This window comes from Nerophis lumbriciformis, linkage group LG23, assembly GCF_033978685.3.
Source record: "Nerophis lumbriciformis linkage group LG23, RoL_Nlum_v2.1, whole genome shotgun sequence".
NCBI classification, from domain to species: Eukaryota; Metazoa; Chordata; class Actinopteri; order Syngnathiformes; family Syngnathidae; genus Nerophis; species Nerophis lumbriciformis.
The window spans coordinates 11,887,624-11,911,540 of record NC_084570.2 but is presented as its reverse complement, the minus strand read 5'-3'; the positions used below and the strand labels follow the sequence as shown (position 1 = coordinate 11,911,540).

General features: G+C 45.2%; 1 protein-coding gene across 3 annotated transcripts in view; it reads left to right on the top strand.

Moving 5' to 3' along the window:
* Positions 1 to 23,917, top strand: part of nrp2a (neuropilin 2a) — a 179,346-nt gene that overhangs the window by 14,693 nt on the left and 140,736 nt on the right. For 2 of the 3 annotated variants that reach the window (XM_072915871.1, XM_072915872.1), the window contains exons 1-2: positions 8,680 to 8,853; positions 20,765 to 20,942. In XM_072915871.1, coding sequence (XP_072771972.1) covers positions 8,760 to 8,853; positions 20,765 to 20,942 — 272 coding nt within the window. In that variant the 5' untranslated portion in view covers positions 8,680 to 8,759. Of the gene's footprint in view, positions 1 to 8,679; positions 8,854 to 20,764; positions 20,943 to 23,917 lie in introns of those variants that run through there. The other variant, XM_061985096.2, reaches the window with a different exon arrangement.

Below are 23,917 nucleotides of genomic sequence, written 5' to 3'. Positions count from 1 at the left end.
ATGTGACTGGGCCGGCACCACAGGCAGTGCCTTTAAGGTTTATTGGCGCTCTGTACTTCTCCCTACGTCCGTGTACACATCGGCGTTTTAAGAAGTCATAAATTTTACTTTTTGAAACCGATACCGATAAGTTAGAAACCGAAATCGATAATTTTCTATATTACATTTTAAAGCCTTTATCGGCCGATAATATCGGCAGTCCGATATTATCAGACATCTCTAGTACCTAGATTTAGATTTGATTTAGATTTCTGAGAAGATAATGATCCGTGACGTAGCGTTAGGAACCACAGGTCCCTCAAAATGGTGTGGCTAATTTATGGATTTTTCTTCGCTAAAGGACATAATGTATGAAATTCAACAAATAGTTGTTCAACAAATACTGAAAAGGTGTGATATTGTTAGTGCTATGGTGCTATCTTATCGTTATTACTCGTATGGATTCTTCCTTCGTCACTCCAAGCAACATTTGTAGTTTTACAATATAACTAAAACTATTCATACTTACTAAATCGTTCCATGTGTTATGTCTGTAGGAGTGTTTTCTTGCATATTTGTACATGCTAACGTTTTGTAATCAAGCTAGCTTTGTTAGCATTAGCTAATATGCTAACACATTTACAAGTGTCTGTGTTAGTATTATTATCCTACAAGGAAATTATTTTTGTATTGTTTCAGTTTCATAAATTCATACATTAAGTCTGTTTAGCTGATTGGAGAGCTAGTTTCCGCAGCTAGTGGGTCCATGACGATGACTTCTGTTTTGTTTGTTAATTTGTGGATTTTTCTTTGCTAACGGACATAATGTATTGAATTTAACAAATAGTTGTTCAACAAATACTGAAAAGGTGTGATATTGTCAGTGCTATGGCGCCATCTTTTGGATGAGTTTGCTCACTGCCGATGCTGCAGGGTGAACGTCTACAGTATTTCCGTCTGTTTAGTGCTTTCAACCGGAAGTACAAGTGCCGTCTTGTCTTCTAGTCCTCTATAGCGTTTTTACTCATATTTATTCTTCCTTCATCACCGTCTGTTTAGTGCTTTCAACCGGATGTACAAGTGCGTTTTTACTCGTATGGATTCTTCCTTTGTCACTCCAAGCAACAGTTGTAGTTTTACAATATAACCACAGATCCCTTTCCCATCAACAACAATGCTAATCAAGCAGACTTTGTGAGAGCCAACAACGATTACTTTGGGAAAAAATATGATCCAGAACCTTATATTTTTGAGCCCGAACACAAGGTGGATGAGCAATAAGTTTTATGTAGCTTTATTGAAACACTATAGCATTAGCAGCATTGCTAGGTGCTAAACATACTAACCATAGTAAACTAAAGACTTACTGTAATATTTTCACTCTCGCTGGGATGTCGACCGACGGGACGCTCACATAATCCCATTCAGATGAAGAATCAGTCGCAATCCTCACGAAAGGTTAAAAAAAGTTGTCGTTTTCGCCATCCCGTGGGATGTCAAAGATGTCGACCAGCCTCTCGGTCCATGGTCACATTTGTCTACTACCACGTGAGAGCTGCATGAATGAATTATAATCTAGAATGTACTTATAGCAAGTTTGAGACGAAGCAGAAGCAACCGCCGGCTCAGGGTGTCAACATTAGCACAGTAAGCCAGCATCAGCTCACTGTTATCAATGCGGCGCTACAATAGGCCGTTTACGTTGGCGCTTATAATCAATCAATCAATCAATGTTTATATATATAGCCCTAAGTCACAAATGTCTCAAAGGGCTGCACAAGCCACAACGACATCCTCGGTTCAGAGCCCACATAAGGGCAAGGAAAAACTCACAACCCAGTGGGACGTCGATGTGAATGACTATGAGAAACCTTGGAGAGGTCTGCAGATTTTTTGTAAATTTGCTGGTAATGTTTTACTTTTAGCCTTAAACATGACACATAATGTCTGTAACTTTACTAGCTCCTGTAATTTCAATAAACCCGAATTAATAAAAAATATGTTAGTGTGTTCTAAGTAATCTACTTTATGAATAATCCTTATAGCTCTTTTCTGTAGTTGATAGATACAGAGAAAGTTGCGGTGCACAAGGAATACAATTCGAAACGTCATTATACAACTAGACATGCTGCGGAGTATGCAAAATACCTGGGAGATGAGTGAACCGGGTTGCAAATTTTACTGAGGCAACAAGATTTCGTCAAGAAAGCAAGCGAAAAGAGTGATGCAGCAGTCAAAGCTCGCTACATGGTGAGTGAGATGGTTGCGAGGGCGGGAAAGCCATTCAAAGAAGGTGAATTCAGTAAAAAGTGCATGTTAGATTTTTTTTAAGAAATCTTTTCTTGCGGCCCAGCCTCACCCAGTTTCTGCATTCAGTGGCCCCCAGGTAAATTGAGTTTGAGACCCCTGGTCTAGCAAAATATTGTGAAAGTCCAGTCCATAGTGGATCTAACATAATAGTGAGAGTCCAGTCCATAGTGGGGCCAGCAGGAGACCATCCCGAGCGGAGACGGGTCAGCAGCGCAGAGATGTCCCCAACCAATGCACAGGCGAGCGGTCCACCCCGGGTCCCGACTCTGAAAAGCCAGCACTTCAGCCATGGCCACCGGACCTGTGTGTCCCCCCTTCCTCCACAAGAGAGAGGGGGGCAGAGGAGAAAATAAAAGAAACGGCAGATCAACTAGTCTAAAAAGGGGGTCTATTTAAAGGCTAAAGTATACAAATGAGTTTTAAAGGGGAACATTATCACCAGACCTATGTAAGCGTCAATATATACCTTGATGTTGCAGAAAAAAGACCATATATTTTTTTAACCGATTTCCGAACTCTAAATGGGTGAATTTTGGCGAATTAAACGCCTTTCTAATATTCGCTCTCGGAGCGATGACGTCACAATGTGACGTCGCATCGGGAAGCAATCCGCCATTTTCTCAAACACTGAGTCAAATCAGCTCTGTTATTTTCCGTTTTTTCGACTGTTTTCCATACCTTGGAGACATCATGTCTCGTCGGTGTGTTGTCGGAGGGTGTAACAACACGAACAGGGACGGATTCAAGTTGCACCAGTGGCCCAAAGATGCGAAAGTGACAAGGAATTGGACGTTTGTTCCGCACACTTTACCGACGAAAGCTATGCTACGACAGAGATGGCAAGAATGTGTGGATATCCTGCGACACTCAAAGCAGATGCATTTCCAACGATAAAGTCAAAGAAATCTGCCGCCAGACCCCCATTGAATCTGCCGGAGTGTGTGAGCAATTCAGGGACAAAGGCCCTCGCTAGCACGGCAAGCAATGGCGGCAGTTTGTTCCCGCAGACGAGCGAGCTAAACCCCCTGGATGTCTTGGCTCACACCGTCCCTTATGCCACCGAAGATGATCAAGAGAAGAATATCGACCCTAGCTTCCCTGGCCTGCTGACATGAGGGTATGTCTACAGAATATATTAATTGATGAAAACTGGGCTGTCTGCACTCTCAAAGTGCATGTTGTTGCCAAATGTATTTCATATGCTGTAAACCTAGTTCATAGTTGTTAGTTTCCTTTAATGCCAAACAAACACATAGCAATCGTTGGTTAGAAGGCGATCGCCGAATTCGTCCTCGCTTTCTCCCGTGTCGCTGGTTGTCGTGTCGTTTTCGTCGGTTTCGCTTGCATACGGTTCAACCGATATGGCTCAATAGCTTCAGTTTCTTCTTCAATTTCGTTTTCGCTACCTGCCTCCACACTACAACCATCCGTTTCAATACATTCGTAATCTGTTGAATCGCTTAAGCCGCTGAAATCCGAGTCTGAATCCGAGCTAATGTCGCTATATCTTGCTGTTCTTTCCGCCATGTTTGTTTGTGTTGGCTTCACTATGTGACGTCACAGGAAAATGGACGGCTGGTTAAAATCAGGCACTTTGAAGCTTTTTTTTAGGGATATTGCGTGATGGGTAAAATTTTGAAAAAAACTTCGAAAAATATAATAAGCCACTGGGAACTGATTTTTAATGGTTTTAACAATTCTGAAATTGTGATAATGTTCCCCTTTAAGATTGGACTTAAATGCTTCTACTGAGGTAGCATCTCTAACTGGCGTTAGAAAGGCATTCAAGGGTACTGGAGCCCGAATAGAAAACGCTCTATAGCCCGCAGACTTGTTTTGGGCTCTGGGAATCACTAATAAGCCGGAGTTCTTTGAACGCAGATTTCTTGCTTGGACATATGGTACAATACAATCGGCAAGATAGGATGGAGCTATATAACAATATCACTCATATTTGGTTCATTTTCAGGTCACGACATGTAAAAAGTGCAAGAGACCAAAACTGCCTTTAAAAAAAAAAAAAAAAGTTCCGTCCATGGCGTGAGGAAATAAAGCGTTCAGTTCTGTTGGAAAGCTCCGGAAAAAAATGGGTGGTAACAAATCACCAGAGAGTCACGCAGCAAAATTGTCATTCTTCACGCTTGTCCCCCCGCTGCTGCCGACTCGGGGAAGTCTGTCTTTCGGAAAGTGCTTTTGGTCGGAGGCGGAGAAAGGAGTGCACCGGGGAGGGAAGGCGATATGACACCGCGGCCAGGTAGTGCTTAGGATTACCTCCCCGCCCCCCTGCAGGCACCAGCAGCCATCTGTTTACCCGATTGATCCATTGAACCATCGATCACAATGGGCCGCACTGTGCATTTAGCTGATTAGCACGGGTACTTATCCTGTTAGGGAGGGAAGGGGAGAAAGGAAGAAGAATGGACACCGAGGCGGGGGTGGAGGATTTTTAAATGTTTTTTGAAAGACATGATCTCTTCCTAATGTGGCTTTTGTTCGAGAAAGAAATCCCCTCAATCATCTCAACAAGAAGCTCTTGTGCAATAATATGTTGACTAAACAAGGCCCATAACTGCAATTGTGGCTCTTCTCGTCTTTGTCGGCCTCCGCATCCTCGCCCTCAATCCGGTCTGGTCGGAGGATGGCTGAGATTAAACTCGGCTCCGGACTACTGGATGGATGAGCTCTGCTCGCTCGCCCTTCTCATTCCCTCACTCTGGGTGATAGCACTTTTTAATTAAGGTGGGGTGGGGGGTGGGTACATTGGGAATGATGGAGGGATTTATCAGCCTTCCCCCTCACCACTCACTGCTTATCCCAGCGCCTTACACCACCCTTCCCAGATAAGGCAGCTAATAGGAATGAGCGTGCACGTGCACACACACACACGCACGCACACACACGCACATGCACGCACAACCACCACAGCGATGTGCAGACATATGCACATTTCTACAGATGATGAAGATAAAGGTGGTGTCTGGCTTTTACTGGGTATGCACACACACACACACACACACACACACACACACACACACACACACACACACACACACACACTAAAGAATGAAGACAGTTCTGTGACTGAATTCCTGCAAAAAAGTCACTCTTATGCACGGAGAACTGCAGCTAATTGAGGACAGATTGTGCTCGGGGTTTGCCAAATAGTGATCATGTTTATGGTATTATGGTCATGATCTCACATAACAGTTATTAGTAGTTTCTGGTCTTTTGCATTATTTCCTGTCCAGCCGCTTTTTATTTTTCGTTCCACTTCCTGTTTGCCGCCATTCCTCTGGTTCAGAGCGATGGCTCCTTCACCTGTCCCTGATTGCCAATCAGGATGCTTTGCGCTTCATATACACTTTTGGTCTTTGTGCAGTTCCCAGCTGCACGTTTTTGTTTTTTGTGTTACCTGCGTTTCCCTTGATAAAAAAAAATCAGCTTCTTTTCTGCACTTAAAGTTAAAGTTAAAGTACCAATGATTGTCACACACACACTAGGTGTGGCGAGATTATTCTCTGCATTTGACCCATCACCCTTGATCACCCCCTGGGAGGTGAGGGGAGCAGTGGGCAGCAGCGGTGGCCGCGCCCGGGAATCATTTTTGGTGATTTAACCCCCAATTCCAACCCTTGATGCTGAGTGCCAAGCAGGGAGGTAATGGGTCCCATTTTTATAGTCTTTGGTATGACTCGGCCGGGATTTGAACTCACAACCTACCGATCTCAGGGCGGACACTCTAACCACTAGGCCACTGAGTAGGTATTAAGTGCGGTGCTTGCCTGACGTCTCTGCATGTCGGGGTCCAGACAAACAGACTGTGAAATGACTGAGTGAATGTAATGTGTACACAAGTGACATGACTGAACGAGGGAGGTTCCGAGGGTTTTATGCTGCCGATTCCGATACGGATCATCCATGGGTGAGATTGACCGATACCGATAGCGATTACATGTATTAAATGTAACGATATCAACATGATATTCAAACTAGTTCCTTATTTTCTTTTATCACATAAAATTGCTTGAGCAAAACAAATATTGATCAATTATGGATTTATGTCCTGACTGTGACAATGCTGACATGCCAACAGTTGTTATGATACTCACTCTTGACTCTTATTTTCTTAATTTCCTTTTATAAGCTGCTTCCATCTACACGTCTTCAACTTTACAATTCACTTATTTCCAGTGTTCATCAAGCCATTACTTTTACTAGTAACGAGTGATCTAATTAGGTACTTTTAGGTCCGTTGTTGATGTAACGCGGTACGCTACTTTTGACGCGGTTTTATTTATGTCCACAACATAAGTGCAGCAAGTTCAATGCAGGAAATGTTTTTTTTACTCGAGAAAATAAGCAGCACCGCACTAAAATTAACTTGATATCAAATAGGAAGTGGCAACATCACACTGAGACCTCCGAATTTGGGAGCTTGGGGGGGCGGGGTTTGGTGGTAGCCCGGAAGAGTTAGGACTGCAAGGGATTCTGGGTATTTGTTCTGTTGTGTTTATGTTGTGTTACGGTGCAGATGTTCTCCCGAAATGTGTTTGTCATTCTTGTTTGGTGTGGGTTCACAGTGTGGCGCATATTTGTAACAGTGTTAAAGCTGTTTATACGGCCACCCACAGTGTGACTTGTATGGCTGTTTATCAAGTATGTCTTGCAGTCACTGACGTGTGTCAATAGAAGCCGCATACAACGTGTGACTGGGCCGGCACGCTGTTTGTATGGAGTAAAAGCGGACGCCACGACAGGTTGTAGAGGACACTAAAGGCAGTGCCATCACGGCACGCCCTCAATATCATCGTCCGGGTGAAAATCGGCAGAAATTCGGGAGAATGGTTGCCCCGGGAGATTTTCGGGAGGGACACTGAAATTCGGGAGTCTCCCGGAAAAATAGGGAGGGTTGGCAAGTATGACATACGCACACGCACACGATGGGAATAATGTACAACAAATCAATGATTAAAGTGACAAACTTGCCATCCAAACAATACATCGTTTGTTGACAAGAAGTTATGACAGCCATTGAATCGAATTCAATCTCTTTATTAAGCATAGGTAAACACAATCCGGTGGAAAGCATCAAAGAGGTGGCGTCAAAGCCGCCGCTAACGGCTAAAGCTAACAAACACAGCGACGTTGAAAGGTTACACGTCACTTGGCAAAAGGCCCCGCCTTTTAAAAGCACAGACACACGCACACTGTGCTCTATATGAAACGTCTTTCAACTGCAAATGCCAGATATTTGAAAAACATTTTAAGTAACGTATTAATTACTTTCCCTAGTAATTAGCATTTATTTAAGTGTAAACCCATTAGTAATTCGATTACTGTAATGAATTACTTTATAAAAGTAATTTTCAGAACACTGCTTATTTCTGGGTGTTGTTTAAAACTTGCTTAACTTGGTTATAGCTTAGCTATTAAAGTTAAGTTAAAGTTCCAATGATTGTCACACACACACTAGGGGTGGTGAAATGTGTCCTCTGCATTTGACCCATCCCCTTGTTCACCCCTGGGAGGTGAGGGGAGCAGTGAGCAGCAGCGTGCGCCACGCTCGGGAATCACTTGGGTGATTTAAGCCACCAATTCAACCCTTGATGCTGAGCAGGGAGGCAATGGGTCCCGTGTTTTGTAGTCTTTGGTATGACTCGGCCGGGGGTTTGAACTCACGACCTCCCAGTCTCAGGGCGGACATTCTAACCACAAGGCCACTCAGCTTGTAACAGGCCCCGCCTTTTAAAAGCACAGACACACGCACACTGTGCTCTATATGAAATGTCTTTCAACTCCATCCATCCATTTTCTACCGCTTGTCCCGAACAGGGTCGCGGGGGGTGCTGGAGCCTATCTCAGCTGCATTTGGGCGGAAGGCGGTGTACACCCTGGACAAGTCGCCACCTCATCGCAGGGCCAACACAGATAGGCAGACAACATTCACATTCACACACTAGGGCCAATTTAGTGTTGCCAATCAACTTATCCCCAGGTGCAAATGCCAGATATTTGAAGGTTTTTTTAACTAACGTATTCATTACTTTCCCTAGTAAATAACATTTTTAAAGAGTAATCCCATTAGCTCTTTAGCGCCGTCCTAGTGGCTCTCTGGAGGTTTTTCAAAAATGTATGAAAAATGGAAAAAGATGAGGGGGGGGGGAAAAATTGTGTTAATATGGTTTCTGTAGGACAGGGGTTGGCAACCCGCGGCTCTAGATTTAGCGCCGCCCTAGTGGCTCTCTGGAGCTTTTTCAAAAATTTATGAAAAATGGAAAAAGATGAGGGGGAAAAAAAATAAAATTTTGTTTTAATATGGTTTCTGTAGAGGACAAACATGACACAAACCTCCCTAATTGTTACAAAGAACACTGTTTATATTAAACATGCTTCACTTATTCCAGTATTTGGCGAGCGCCGTTTTGTCCTACTAATTTTGGCGGTCCTTGAACTCACCGTAGTTTGTTTACATGTATAACTTTTTCCGACTTTCTAGGACGTGTTTAATGCCACTTTTTTTCTGTCTCATTTTGTCCACCAAACTTTTAACGTTGTGCATGAAAGGTGAGTTTTGTTGATGTTATTGACTTGTTGGAGTGCTAATCAGACATATTTGGTCACTGCATGACTGCAAGCTAATCGATGCTAACATGCTATTTAGGCTAGCTATATGTACATATTGCATCATTATGCCTCATTTGTAGCTATATTTGAGGTCATTTAGTTTCCTTTAAGTCCTCTTAATTCAATTTATATCTCATGTCACACTATCTGTATGTAATATGGCTTTTAATTTTTTGCGGCTCCAGACAGATTTGTTTTTGTATTTTTGGTCCAATATGGCTCTTTCAACATTTTGGGTTGCCGACCCCTGCTGTAGGAGGACAAACATGACACAAACCTCCCTAATTGATATAAAGCACACTGTTTATATTAAACATGCTTCACTGATTCGAGTATTTGGCGAGCGCCGTTTTGTCCTACTCATTTTGGCGGTCCTTGAACTCACCGTAGTTTGTTTACATGTATAACTTTCTCGACTATCTCGGACATGTTTTATGCCACTTCTTTTTCGGTCTCATTTTGTCCACCAAACTTTTCACGTTGTGCATGAATGCACAAAGGTGAGTTTTGTTGATGTTATTGACTTGTGTGGAGTGCTAATCACGCATATTTGGTCACTGCGTGACTGCAAGCTAATCGATGCTAACATGCTATTTAGGCTAGCTTTGATTGATTGATTGAGACTTTTATTAGTAGATTGCACAGTTCAGTACATATTCCGTACAATTGACCACTAAATGGTAACACCCGAATAAGTTTTTCAACTTGTCTAAGTCGGAGTCAATCCATGGTAGCTGTATGCACATATTGCATCATTATGCCCCATTTGTAGGTATTAGAGATGCGCGGATAGGCAATTATTTCATCCGCAACCGCATCAGAAAGTCGTCAACCATACGCCATCCACCCGATGTAACATTTGATCAGAACCGCATCCGCCCGCACCCGCCCGTTGTTATATATCTAATATAGACGATGCAAGGCATTAGTGAGGTTATAAAGCTTTTGCCTGTTAAAGAAAGGAGACTGATCCAATGCAGTGCAGACATTCGCGTGCCACGCTGTCACGACCCAGACGCACACCAGTGCGCAATCATATGGGAGCCGCGCTGAGCGCACCTCCAAGCGCGTCTCGCTGCCGGCGACGGCCGCGTATGAGCCCGACGCTCCAGCGCCATCCATTTTCAGGGCTAGTTGATTCGGCAGGTGGGTTGTTACACACTCCTTAGCGGGTTCCGACTTCCATGGCCACCGTCCAGCTGCTGTCTATATCAACCAGGGTGAGCCCCACCCCTTTCGTGAGCGCACTGCGCGCGGAGTGACCCCTGTTACGCGCCCCCGGCAATGGGGGTGGCGGGCAGGTAAGCTGCGCGGGCGGAGCGCGCGGAGTGACCCCTGTTACGAGCCCCCGGCCACGGGGGTGGCGGGCAGGTAAGCTGCTTACCTGCTGCGCGTGACGCCGGCCGCGGCGAAGGCGGACGAGGCGGGGTGTCGGTGCGGTGGGCGCGGTGGTGACCCTGGACGTGCGTCGGGCCCTTCTCGCGGATCGCCTCAGCTACGGCTCCCGGTGGGGCCCTCTCGGGGGAAGGGGCCTCGGTCCCGGACCCCGGCGAGGCGTCCCTTCTCCGCTCCGTAAAAGTGTCCATCTCTTCTTTTTTTTTTTCTTCTGTTGTGGCATATGCAGCAGGTGCCTGCTCGTTTTTCGTATGTGGGTAACAACATTTAACTATGTATATATATTTCCGAATTGGTTTAACTGCCACCCGCCTGAATCTATTTAAAATCTTTTTTTTTTTATTTCAACCACCCGACCCGACCCGACCCGCGGATAAAATCTAATTTTTTTTTATTTCATCCGCCCGATCCGCGGATAATCCGGGGACTCCGCGGTTGTGCCCGCAAACCGCGCATCTCTAGTAGGTATATTTGAGGTCATTTAGTTTCCTTTAAGTCCTCTTAATTAAATGTATATCTCATGACACACTATCTGTATGTAATATGGCTTTTAATTTTTTGCGGTTCCGGACAGATTTGTTTTTGTATTTATGGTCCAATATGGCTCTTTCAACATTTTGGGTTGCCGACCCCTGGCCTAGATATTAAGAAATGCACTAATTTTGCCTTAATGGAGGTGATTATTATTATTATTAGATTAGGCTCCACACTGTGTATTTAAACACATAGCTGCCGGGGGACTAAAAATAACTAACTATCTGTCAGCCAGACAGAATTTAAAGCATTATTCGGCCATGGCGATTCCATTTTTTATTCTTTTTATTTTTTTAATAAAACTAACTTAAACATGGATGTCACTTTGTAAACTGGCTCCCACTTACACTCACAGATGATACCTCTGAGACTGAGGCAGATTTAAAGGAGTCAGTTTCCCAAGGGGCTCAGTGTCTACAGCAGCGGCTGGTTAGCAACATCTCCTAATGAGCAGCCCTCGCTCCCCTCATCGTTTGTGTTTCACCTTCCTCTCACTGTCCTGCCTCCTCCTCCTCCCCCTTCTGATCAATCTCCCTCGCTTCTTGCCTCAATCCATCTTTTATCCATTGCTACGGTTCGCTCATCCTCCCCGGTAGGTGAAAGTGTTGAGGCTGCAGGACGCTCCCAGCATGGCTTAATCTGCACAGGGCTCAGTTGATAGCCTCCTGCACACATTCTCTCCACAAGCTCCCCAGCACTGTGTGTGTGTGTGTGTGTGTGTGTGTGTGTGTGTGTGTGTGTGTGTGTGTGTGTGTGTGTGTGTGTGTGTGTGTGTGTGTGTGTGTGTGTACATTTGAATCTGTGTGTGTGGCCTTTCAGAAAACCTCCAACTTCTCAATATGTCTGCAAATGACAGGTCCTCAGTGGCGGGCCTTTCCTGAACATGCATGGGTGTTGCTCTAAGGGCCATGCCTACCTTTTATTTTTTTTTTGTCCTTCCAAAAATATGCTCAAATCTGTGCCAGGCATGAGGCATGAGGCAGGAGGGCGTCTCTCCTCAAAGGAAGCCATCGCCGCTCTTTCAAATGTCAAAGAATCTTAAGCGTGCCTTTTAAGCACAATAGGCGGCGGAAATGTCAGCGCTTGAAGGGTCTATTACACTTCAAGCCTGTGGCGCTCTTTTTTTTTTTCCCCCCGCACACTTCCTTTATTGTTGTTTGCATAAACTTTCTTTTTTTTTTTTTTCTTTTTTTTTTTTTAAGAAAATAACCCATTTATGTCAAGAAGGGATCTAGCTGAGTGCTTAGAGCCGCCGCGTGTCTATTATAGAGCTGTTTCTCTTGTTTCGCCAATAGACGCCAGCCATAATATCACTTTGCATTCAAGACCGTACATTTCATTACATCTATAGGTCCTCAGCAGCTACACACACACACACACCAACCCCCACTCCTCGCCGTTGTCATGGAGAATGTCTATCAGCATGGCTCCTGTAAAAAAACTAATAATGTCTGCAAATCTATTGCAATGCAGAAGTAATAAAAGGCCCTATTGTGTACTAAGATGCAAGCCGAGGCGGTGTGTGTGTGTGTGTGTGTGTGTGTGTGTGTGTGTGTGTGTGTGTGTGTGTGTGTGTGTGCGCGCGGGATATTTATATACATGTTCCTTTTTGTACGCGCACGTGTGTTCGCCGTGTTTTGGGGGAGATAACACGGAGCCGAGAAAAAGGCGACTTTGTTGCATTAGTTTCTCATTACAGAGTCGGGGTGACCCCCAGAGCCCCCCCCCCCCCCCCCCCAGACAGGCCGTCTGCGTGTCACTTCCTGTCTCCGCCTGCCGAGCCACGCCATTGGCGGGCTATTGTTCCTGGGAGAGGGCGATAGGATCGGAGAATGTGTTCTAATGTTTGCAGATTGGCTTGCTGGAGCAACAATTACACTTGGAGAATGCTCCCCACGGGGGTGTGGGGAGATAAGAGCCTGGGTGTGGAAGGGGCTGAGTGTGTGCGCCCGTGTGTGTGTGTGTGTGTGTGTGTGTGTGTGTGTGTGTAAACAGAAAATGTGGCTCTGATGATATTGTATTGTTTTATTAGCTGCTTGCATTGAGAATCCACAATGGAGAAGTTTTTCCAATTTACTCCAAATTGAAGACCTAAATTGCTTTCTTTGTTTTTGCCGTTCAGTTGTTGCTTCACATCTTTACACACACACACACACACACACACACACACACACACACACACACACACACACACACACACATCCTTCCTTTAATACAGGGGTGTCCAAACTTTTTAACTGGGCTACTCCGGCTTCCTCCCACCTCCAAAAACATGCACCTGGGGATAGGTTGATTGGCAACACTAAATTGGTGTGTGAATGTTGTCTGTCTATCTGTGTTGGCCCTGCGATGAGGTGGCGACTTGTCCAGGGTGTACCCCGCCTTCCGCTCGAATGCAGCCCGGATAGGCTCCAGCACCCCCCGCGACCCTGAAAGGGACAAGCGGTAGAAAATGGATGGATGGATTAAAAAATTTTAGCTGGGGGCTGACTGCATGCAAAGAAATAGACATTATATACATATGTGTGTGTGTGTGTTTACATTATATAATAATATCATGCATATATAAATAATAATTCCATCCATCCATCCATCTTCTTCCGCTTATCCGAGGTCGGGTCGCGGGGGCAGCAGCCTAAGCAGGGAAGCCCAGACTTCCCTCTCCCCAGCCACTTCGTCCAGCTCCTCCCGGGGGATCCCGAGGCGTTCCCAGGCCAGCCGGGAGACATAGTCTTCCCAGCGTGTCCTGGGTCTTCCCCGTGGCCTCCTACCGGTCGGACGTGCCCTAAACACCTCCCGAGGGAGGCGATCGGGTGGCATCCTGACCAGATGCCCGAACCACCTCATCTGGCTCCTCTCGATGTGATGGAGCAGCGGCTTTACTTTGAGCTCCCCCCGGATGACAGAGCTTCTCACCCTATCTCTAAGGGAGAGCCCTGCCACCCGGCGGAGGAAACTCATTTCGGCCGCTTGTACCCGTGATCTTGTCCTTTCGGTCATAACCCAAAGCTCATGACCATAGGTGAGGATGGGAACGTAGATCGACCGGTAAATTGAGAGCTTTGCCTTCCGGCTCAGCTCCTTCTTCACCACAACGGATCGATACAGCGTCCGCATTACTGAAGATGCCGCACCGATCCGCCTGTCGATCTCACGATCCACTCTTCCCTCACTCGTGAACAAGACTCCGAGGTACTTGAACTCCTCCACTTGGGGCAGGGTCTCCTCCCCAACCCGAAGATGGCATTTCACCCTTTTCCGGGCGAGAACCATGGACTCGGACTTGGAGGTGCTGATTCTCATCCCAGTCGCTTCACACTCGGCTGCGAACCGATCCAGCGAGAGCTGAAGATCCTGGCCAGATGAAGCCATCAGGACCACATCATCTGCAAAAAGCAGAGACCTAATCCTGCAGCCACCAAACCAGATCCCTTCAACGCCTTGACTGCGCCTAGAAATTCTGTCCATAAAAGTTATGAACAGAATCGTTGACAAAGGGCAGCCTTGGCGGAGTCCAACCCTCACTGGAAACGTGTCCGACTTACTGCCGGCAATGCGGACCAAGCTCTGACACTGATCATACAGGGAGCGGACCGCCAAAATCAGACAGTCCGATACCCCATACTCTCTGAGCACTCCCCACAGGACTTCCCGAGGGACATGGTCGAATGCCTTCTCCAAGTCCACAAAACACATGTAGACTGGTTGGGCAAACTCCCATGCACCCTCAAGGACCCTGCCGAGAGTATAGAGCTGGTCCACAGTTCCACGACCAGGACGAAAACCACACTGTTCCTCCTGAATCCGAGGTTCGACTATCCGGCGTAGCCTCCTCTCCAGTACACCTGAATAGACCTTACCGGGAAGGCTGAGGAGTGTGATCCCACGATAGTTAGAACACACCCTCCGGTTCCCCTTCTTAAAGAGAGGAACCACCACCCCGGTCTGCCAATCCAGAGGTACCGCCCCCGATGTCCACGCGATGCTGCAGAGTCTTGTCAACCAAGACAGCCCCACAGCATCCAGAGCCTTAAGGAACTCCGGGCGGATCTCATCCACCCCCGGGGCCTTGCCACCGAGGAGCTTTTTAACTACCTCAGCAACCTCAGCCCCAGAAATAGAAGAGCCCACCACAGATTCCCCAGGCACTGCTTCCTCATAGGAAGACGTGTTGGTGGGATTGAGGAGGTCTTCGAAGTATTCCCTCCACCGATCCACAACATCCGCAGTCGAGGTCAGCAGAACACCATCCTCACCATACACGGTGTTGATAGTGCACTGCTTCCCCTTCCTGAGGCGGCAGATGGTGGTCCAGAATCGCTTCGAAGCCGTCCGGAAGTCGTTTTCCATGGCTTCCCCGAACTCCTCCCATGTCCGAGTTTTTGCCTCCGCAACCGCTGAAGCCGCACACCGCCTGGCCTGTCGGTACCTGTCCGCTGCCTCAGGAGTCCTATGAGCCAAAAGAATCCGATAGGACTCCTTCTTCAGCTTGACGGCATCCCTCACCGCCGGTGTCCACCAACGGGTTCTAGGATTACCGCCACGACAGGCACCAACTACCTTGCGGCCACAGCTCCAATCAGCTGCCTCGACAATAGAGGCGCGGAACATGGTCCACTCGGACTCAATGTCCAGCACCTCCCTCGTGACTTGTTCAAAGTTCTTCCGGAGGTGGGAATTGAAACTCTCTGACAGGAGACTCTGCCAGACGTTCCCAGCAAACCCTCACAATGCGTTTGGGCCTGCCAGGTCTGTCCGGCATCCTCCCCCACCATCGCAGCCAACTCACCACCAGGTGGTGATCGGTTGAAAGCTCCGCCCCTCTCTTCACCCGAGTGTCCAAAACATGAGGCCGCAAATCCGATGACACAACTACAAAGTCGATCATGGAACTGCGGCCTAGGGTGTCCTGGTGCCAAGTGCACATATGGACACCCTTATGTTCGAACATGGTGTTCATTATGGACAATCTGTGACGGGCACAAAAGTCCAATAACAGAACACCACTCGGGTTCAGATCCGGGCGGCCATTCTTCCCAATCACGCCTCTCCAGGTTTCACTGTCGCTGCCAACATGAGCATTGAAGTCCCCCAGTAGAACGAAGGAATCACCCGGGGGAGCACTCTCAAGTACTCCCTCGAGCAAATCCAAAAAGGGTGGGTACTCTGAGCTGCGGTTTGGCGCGTAAGCGCAAACCACAGTCAGGACCCGTCCCCCCACCCAAAGGCGGAGGGAAACTACCCTCTCGTCCACCGGGTTGAACTCCAACGTGCAGGCTCTGAGCCGTGGGGGCAACAAGAATTGCCACCCCAGTCCGTCGCCTCTCATTGCCGGCAACGCCAGAGTGGAAGAGAGTCCAGCCCCTCTCGAGAGAACTGGTTCCAGAGCCCTTGCTGTGCGTCGAAGTGAGTCCGACTATATCTAGCCGGAACTTCTCAACCTCGCACACTAGCTCAGGCTCCTTCCCCCCCCAGCGAGGTGACGTTCCACGTCCCAAGAGCTAGCTTCTGTAGCCGAGGATCGGACCGCCAAGTGCCCTGCCGTCGGCTGCCGCCCAGCTCACAATGCACCCGACCTCTATGGCCCCTGCTATGGGTGGTGAGCCCATTGGAGATAAATAATAATTATTATAATTAAATATTAAGAAAGTTCAACTCCTACTTTGTTTACTTTTGTGGAGACCTCTTTAAAGCAGCTAAAAGTCAAACTTGGATAAGTGTAGAGAGAGTGTTTTGCATTTTTCCCATCATGCCTTGCAATGAATTTAGGATCGGAGAATGTGTTCTAATGTTTGCAGATTATGAAGTGATATATGGTGAATTTGAGAACCACTGATATAGGATATACAGTATGTTAGTAATATATGTTATATGTGAAAAAACAAACATCATTAAAAAAAACACCAAAACGCCTCAATTGAATTTGTTTTAATCAGCCCTTTATGTCATCTAGCAGCTATGAAATTATAAAAGGATGTTGCTGAATAAACACAATTTCTAATATTTTTTATTCCTGACTGTCCAAATATGTTGAAACGTACACATACGTATATATTCCCTAACCATGGTGTGCATTTACGGCGCGAGAACTCCTCTCTCACAGTTGTCAGTTTGCGCGTCCTTTTCACGCGTTCTCAATAAAACACAAAATAGTGTTCCCAAAACTGTGGTGAGTGTTGATAAATCACACTGAGCGTGCTGTATTATATATTTGCATTTTCTCCTCCCAGTATTGTGGCCGTTTGGATGATCAGCATACATTTGAATGAAGACAGAGACACAAAATGGATTGTACGCCTTATTCTGCTCACTTAACAGACGCAATCCACTTAGCACACGTTCAGTAGATCAGTGATTAAATGGGTGTAATTTCGATTTTTTAATGGTGATTGGACGTTTTTTTTTATAATATCCACAAAGTTTAGTGAGCAGGTTGTGTTATGTGTGACCATGTTTGTTGACTTTTTTTTTTCCTGCACCATGACTAGGAAAGGTTGTTTGGATTGGGTCATATAAGTGCATGTTGTGCTTGTAGTGTCAATAAAGTACACAACATTGTCACTGACCTGAGTTTCTCACATTGTCCACAGTATGGCAGCTTTTTGCCACCTGTCAGACCCCTCGGTATATACATTTAATATAAAAACACCCGGAAAATGGTGGAGTGCCATCTCCGGGTTGGGGAGGAGACCCTGCCCCAAGTGGAGGAGTTCAAGTACCTCGGAGTCTTGTTCACGAGTGAGGGAAGAGTGGATCGTGAGATCGACAGGCGGATCGGTGCGGCGTCTTCAGTAATGCGGACGCTGTATCGATTCGTTGTGGTGAAGAAGGAGCTGAGCCGGAAGGCAAAGCTCTCAATTTACCGGTCGATCTACGTTCCCATCCTCACCTATGGTCATGAGCTTTGGGTTATGAGCGAAAGGACAAGATCGCGGGTACAAGCGGCTGAATTGAGTTTCCTCCGCCGGGTGGCGGGGCTCTCCCTTAGAGATAGGGTGAGAAGCTCTGCCATCCGGGGGGAGCTCAAAGTAAAGCCGCTGCTCCTCCACATCAAGAGGAGCCAGATGAGTTGGTTCGGGCATCTGGTCAGGATGCCACCCGAACGCCTCCCAAGGGAGGTGTTTAGGACACGTCCGACCGGTAGGAGGCCACGGGGAAGACCCAGGACACGTTGGGTAGACTATGTCTCCCGGCTGGCCTGGGAACGCCTCGGGATCCCCCGGGAAGAGCTGGACGAAATAGCTGGGGAGAGGGAAGTCTGGGCTTCTCTGCTTAGGATAAGCGGAAGAGGATGGATGGATGGATGGATAAAAACACGTAGGGCTAGGTTGCCTTTTGAGATTGAACTTGTTCTGTCATCTCGCGGGCCAAATTGAAGATGCCGGCGGGCCGGGGTTTGGAGACCCCTGCTCTATTAGGAGCTTAGTTTGGGATTTGCTTTTTTCTCCTCCTCCTTCCTCCATGTTCACCTTTCTCTTTCTTACCTTTCTACTGCTCACCGCCCTTCTGGCGACCCATCGGTCTTCCTGTTCTGTCTTCCCCTAAAGTTTGTGTACTTACACGTGCAAACTTGATAGCACACGCAAAGCTGATCTACTGAACGTGTGCTAAGTGGATTGCGTCTGTTAAGTGAGCAGAATAAGGCGTGCAACCCATTTTGTGTCTCTGTCTTTGTTAAAATGTATGCTGATCATGAAAACGGCCACAATACTGGGAGGAGAAAATGCAAATATATAATACAGCACGCGCAGTGTGATTTATCAACACTCATCACAGTTTTGGGAACACTATTTTGTGTTTTATTGAGAATGTGTGAAAAGGACGCGCAAACTGACGGCTGTGAGAGAGGAGTTCTCGCGCCGTAAATGCACACCATGGTTAGGGAATATATACGTATATGTACGTTTCAACATATTTGGACAGTCAGTAATAAAAAATATTAGAAATTGTGTTTATTCAGCAACATCCTTTTATAATTTCTTAGCTGCTAGATGACTTAAGGGGCTGATTAAAACAAATTCAATTGAGGCATGTTGGTATTTTTTTTTTATAATGTTCGTTTTTTCCTATATAACATATATTTCTAACATATATCCTATATCAGTGGTTCTCAAATTATTTTCACCAAGCACCACCTCAGAAAACACTTGGCTGTCCAAGTACCACCATGATGACCAACATTAAAATACAGTAGCGTAGTAGGCGTAAGTATTCATTAGAAACAAGGCAGATGTTTTTGGCATATTTGCCAACCCTCCCGATTTTCCCGGGAGACTCCCGAATCTCAGTACCCCTCCCGAAAATCTCCCAGGGCAACCATTCTCCCGAATTTCTCCCGATTTCCACCCGGACAACAATATTGGGGGCGTGCCTTAAAGTGACTGCCTTTAGCGTCCTCTACAACCTGTCGTCACGTCCGCTTTTCCTCCATACAAACAGCGTGCCTGCCCAGTCACACAATGTACAGTATGCAGCTTTTACACATACATAAGTGAATGCAATGCATACGTGATCAACAGCCATACAGGTCACACTGAGGGCGGCCGTATAAACAACTTTAACACTGTTACAAATATGCGCCACACTGTGAACCCACGTCAAACAAAAATGACAAACACATTTCGGGAGAACATCCGCACCGTAACACAACATAAACACAACAGAACAAATACCCAGAACCCCTTGCAGCACTAACTCTTCCGGGACGCTACAATATACACCCCCCCGCTACCACCAAACTCCGCCCACCTGAGATCGGTAGGTCGTGAGTTCAAACCCCGGCCGAGTCATACCAAAGACTATAAAAATGGGACCAATTTCCTCCATGCTTGGCACTCAGCATCAAGGGTTGGAATTGGGGGTCGAATCTACAAAATTAGAGATGTCTGATAATGGCTTTTTTGCCGATATCTGATATTCCGATATTGTCCAACTCTTAATTACCGATTTCAATGTCAACCGATACGATATATACAGTCGTGGAATTAACACATTATTATGCCTAATTTTGTTGTGAGTTGAATAAATCAACTCCCATCCATCCATCCATCCATTTTCTACCGCTTATTTCCTTCGGGGTCGAGTTATGGAAAAAAATGCCAACATGGCACTGCCATATTTATTATTTATTATTGAAGTCACAAAGTGCATTATTTTTTTTAACATGCCTCAAAACAGCAGCTTGGAATTTGAAACATGCTCTTCCTGAGAGAGCATGAGGAGGTTGAGGTGGGCAGGGTTGGGGGGAGGGCGGGGTTGAGGTGTGGGGGTAGAGGGTAGCGGGGGGGTGTATATTGTAGCGTCCCGGAAGAGTTAGTGCTGCAAGGGGTTCTGGGTATTTGTTCTGTTGTGTTTATGTTGTGTTACGGTGCGGATGTTCTCCCGAAATGTGTTTGTCATTCTTGTTTGGTATGGGTTCACAGTGTAGCGCATATTTGTAACAGTGTTGAAGTTGTTTATACGGCCACCCTCAGTGTGACCTGTATGGCTGTTGACCAAGTATGCTTGCATTCACTTCTGTGTGTGAAAAGCCGTAGATATTATGTGACTGGGCCGGCACGCAAAGACAGTGCCTTTAAGGTTCATTGGGGCTCTGTACTTCGCCCTACGTCCGTGTACACAGCGGCGTTTTAAAAAGTCATACATTTTACTTTTTGAAACCGATACCGATCATTTCCGATATTACATTTTAAAGCATTTATCGGCCGATAATATCGGCAGTCCGATATTATCGGACATCCCTATACAAAATGATTCCCGAGCGTGGCCACCGCTGCTGCTCGCTGCTCCCCTCACCTCCCAGGGGGTGGAACAAGGGGATGGGTCAAATTTAAAGGGTCATTTCACCACACCTAGTGTGTGTGTGACTATCAGTGGTACTTAACTTTAACTCTGTTGTCCCTTTTCTGTCGTCCTATTGCAGCCTCCAAGTGCAGGGGTATCTTCGACGCCAGCGAAGCGGGTTACATCACCTCCCCGGGATACCCTCTGGAATACCCGCCTCACCAGAACTGCCAGTGGGTCATCACGGCGCCGGAACCCTCGCAACGCATCGTCCTCAACTTCAACCCGCACTTTGAGATCGAGAGGCTGGACTGCAAGTAAGTGCTTTACGTTTTTTTGTTGTTTTTTTTTACACACTCTTGTAATTCACGGTCAGCGGTTCTGGATGGTTTGACGCCAACATTCGGATCCCTCGCCAGGCAAACGTTTGTTGTACTTACAAGCTCTTTGCAGGCCAGTAAGTAGACTGCGGTTTTGTTGTTGGGAGGAACAAACGGCATCACACACAATAACGCGGCGGACGCGGCTCAAGCGCGACCGCAAACATCTCGGCCTCTTCTGCACTTCTCCGGCAATTACCGGCTAGAGTTCCGTGCTCGGGGGCATGTCAGCCGCTCGTAACCTCCTTAGGAATGCGGCTCACAATGGGAAAGCGATTCCGAATCCAAAGTGCGCTGAAGAAAGAAATGATTAAGGTTCGTTGGGAGTGTCGGAGAGAAGGAACAGACAATAAGGTCCAGCTGTTTGGATGTGACTGCCGGTCACTTTCCTTTCCCAGAGACGTGAGTCATATGCGGATCATCTGGATTGTCCTCGCGGAGAGCAGGAAAACGTCTCCTCTGTCTGATCCAGTTTGGTGCAGTTTTAAATCCTAAACACAGATGAACCTTTATTTCCTTTTCACAGGCATTCTATTGTTCTGTAAATGGCAGTCAGAAGTGCAAATGCACTAAAATCCCAGACAGTTGATGATACCGTTTCAAATTGTAATTATTGTAAAACGAGAAGCGCACCTTGAAAAACTCTTGGTGATACTGCTCATTAGCGTTGTCCCGATACCAATATTTTGGTACCGGTACCAAAATTATTTTAATACTTTTCGGTACTTTTCTAAATAAAGGGGACCACAAAAAATTGCATTATTGGCTTTATTTTACCAAAAAAAAAAAACTTACGGTACATTAAACTTATGTTTCTTATTGCAAGTTTGTCCTTAAATAAAATAGTGAACATACAAGACAACTCGTCTTTTAGTACCGTATTTTTCGGATTATAAGTCGCAGTTTTTTTCATAGTTTGGCCGGGGGTGCGAGTTATACTCAGGAGCGACTTATGTGTGAAATTATTAACACATTGCCGTAAAATATTAGAGATGTCCGATAATATCGGTCTGCCGATATTATCGGCCGATAAATGCCTTAAAATGTAATATCGGAAATTATCGGTATCGTTTTTTTATTATCGGTATCGTTTTTTTTTTTTTTAATCAACATAAAAAACACAAGATACACTTACAATTAGTGCACCAACCCAAAAAACCTCCCTCCCCCTTTTACACTCATTCACACTCATTCACACAAAAGGGTTGTTTCTTTCTGTTATTAATATTTCTATGTTCCTACATTATATATCAATATATATCAATACAGTCTGCAAGGGATACAGTCCGTAAGCACACATGATTGTGCGTGCTGCTGGTCCACTAATAGTACTAACCTTTAAATTAATTTTACTCATTTTCATTAATTACTAGTTTCTATGTAACTGTTTTTATATTGTTTTACTTTCTTTTTTATTCAAGAAAATGTTTTTAATTTATTCATCTTATTTTATTTAATTAATTTTTTTTTTAAAAGTACCTTATCTTCACCATACCTGGTTGTCCAAATTAGGCATAATAATGTGTTAATTCCACGACTGTATATATCGGTATCGGTTGATATCGGTATCGGTAATTAAGAGTTGGACAATATCGGAATATCGGATATCGGCAAAAAAGCCATTATCGGACATCCCTATAAAATATCAAATAATATTATTTATCTCATTCACGTAAGAGACTAGGCGTATATCAGCAATCGTCACACACACACACACACACGTCAACCAATAAAATTTGGCAGGGCGGGTCATGGCAGAAGTGCATTGTGAAAAAAAAGATGCTACATGCTACTACTTCCGTACCTATGAAAATTGATCAGGATTGACAGATTGTTTGGTAAACGTATAGCATGTTCTATATGTTATAGTTATTTGAATGACTCTTACCATAATATGTTACGTTAATATACCAGGCATGTTCTCAGTTGGTTATTTATGCCTCATATAACGTACACTTATTCAGCCTGTTGTTCACTATTCTTTATTTATTTTAAATTGCCTTTCAAATGTCTATTTTTGGTGTTGGATTTTATCAAATTAATTTCCCCAAAAAATGCGACTCATACTCCAGTGCGACTTACATATGTTTTTTTCCTTCTTTATTATGCATTTTTGGCCGGTGCGATTTATACTCCGGAGCGATTTATAATCCGAAAAATACGGTAGAAAGTAATCAAACAAAGGCTCCTAATTTAGCTGCTGACATATGCAGCAACATATTGTGTCATTTATCATCCTATTATTTTGTCAAAATTATTAAGGACAAGTGGTAGAAAATGAATTATTAATCTACTTGTTCATTTACTGTTAATATCTGTTTACTTTCTCTTTTAACATGTTCTATCTACACTTCTGTTAAAATGTAATAATCATTTATTCTTCTGTTGTTTGATACTTTACATTAGTTTTGGATGATACCACAAATTTGGGTATCAATCCGATACCAAGTCGTTACAGGATCATACATTGGTCATATTCAAAGTCCTCATGTGTTCAGGGACGTAGTTCCTGAGTTTATAACCATAATATAAATTTTAAAAAAAACGAAAGAAGATGTTGTGATGCCAAAAAATATTGACGTAATCATAGTAGTATCGACTAGATACGCTACTATACTTGGTATCATTACAGTGGATGTTGGGTGTAGATCCACCAGCGAAGTAAAATCCATAAATTAGCTGTGCCAAGCACGCACAAGACATTGGTTCAATGTTGATTACACAAACATGTCCTTTAAAACTGACTTTGAAACAACGTTGAAAAATAGTTGTGTTTGTAAATTGCGACAACGCTAATGTCTAACGTTGGATCCACGTTGTTGGTTAAGAAATGACCAACATTAAATGGACAAATCAATCAATGTCAGAACTCAACATTGATTAAACGTCGTCAAAAAGCATGTTGTTTCAAC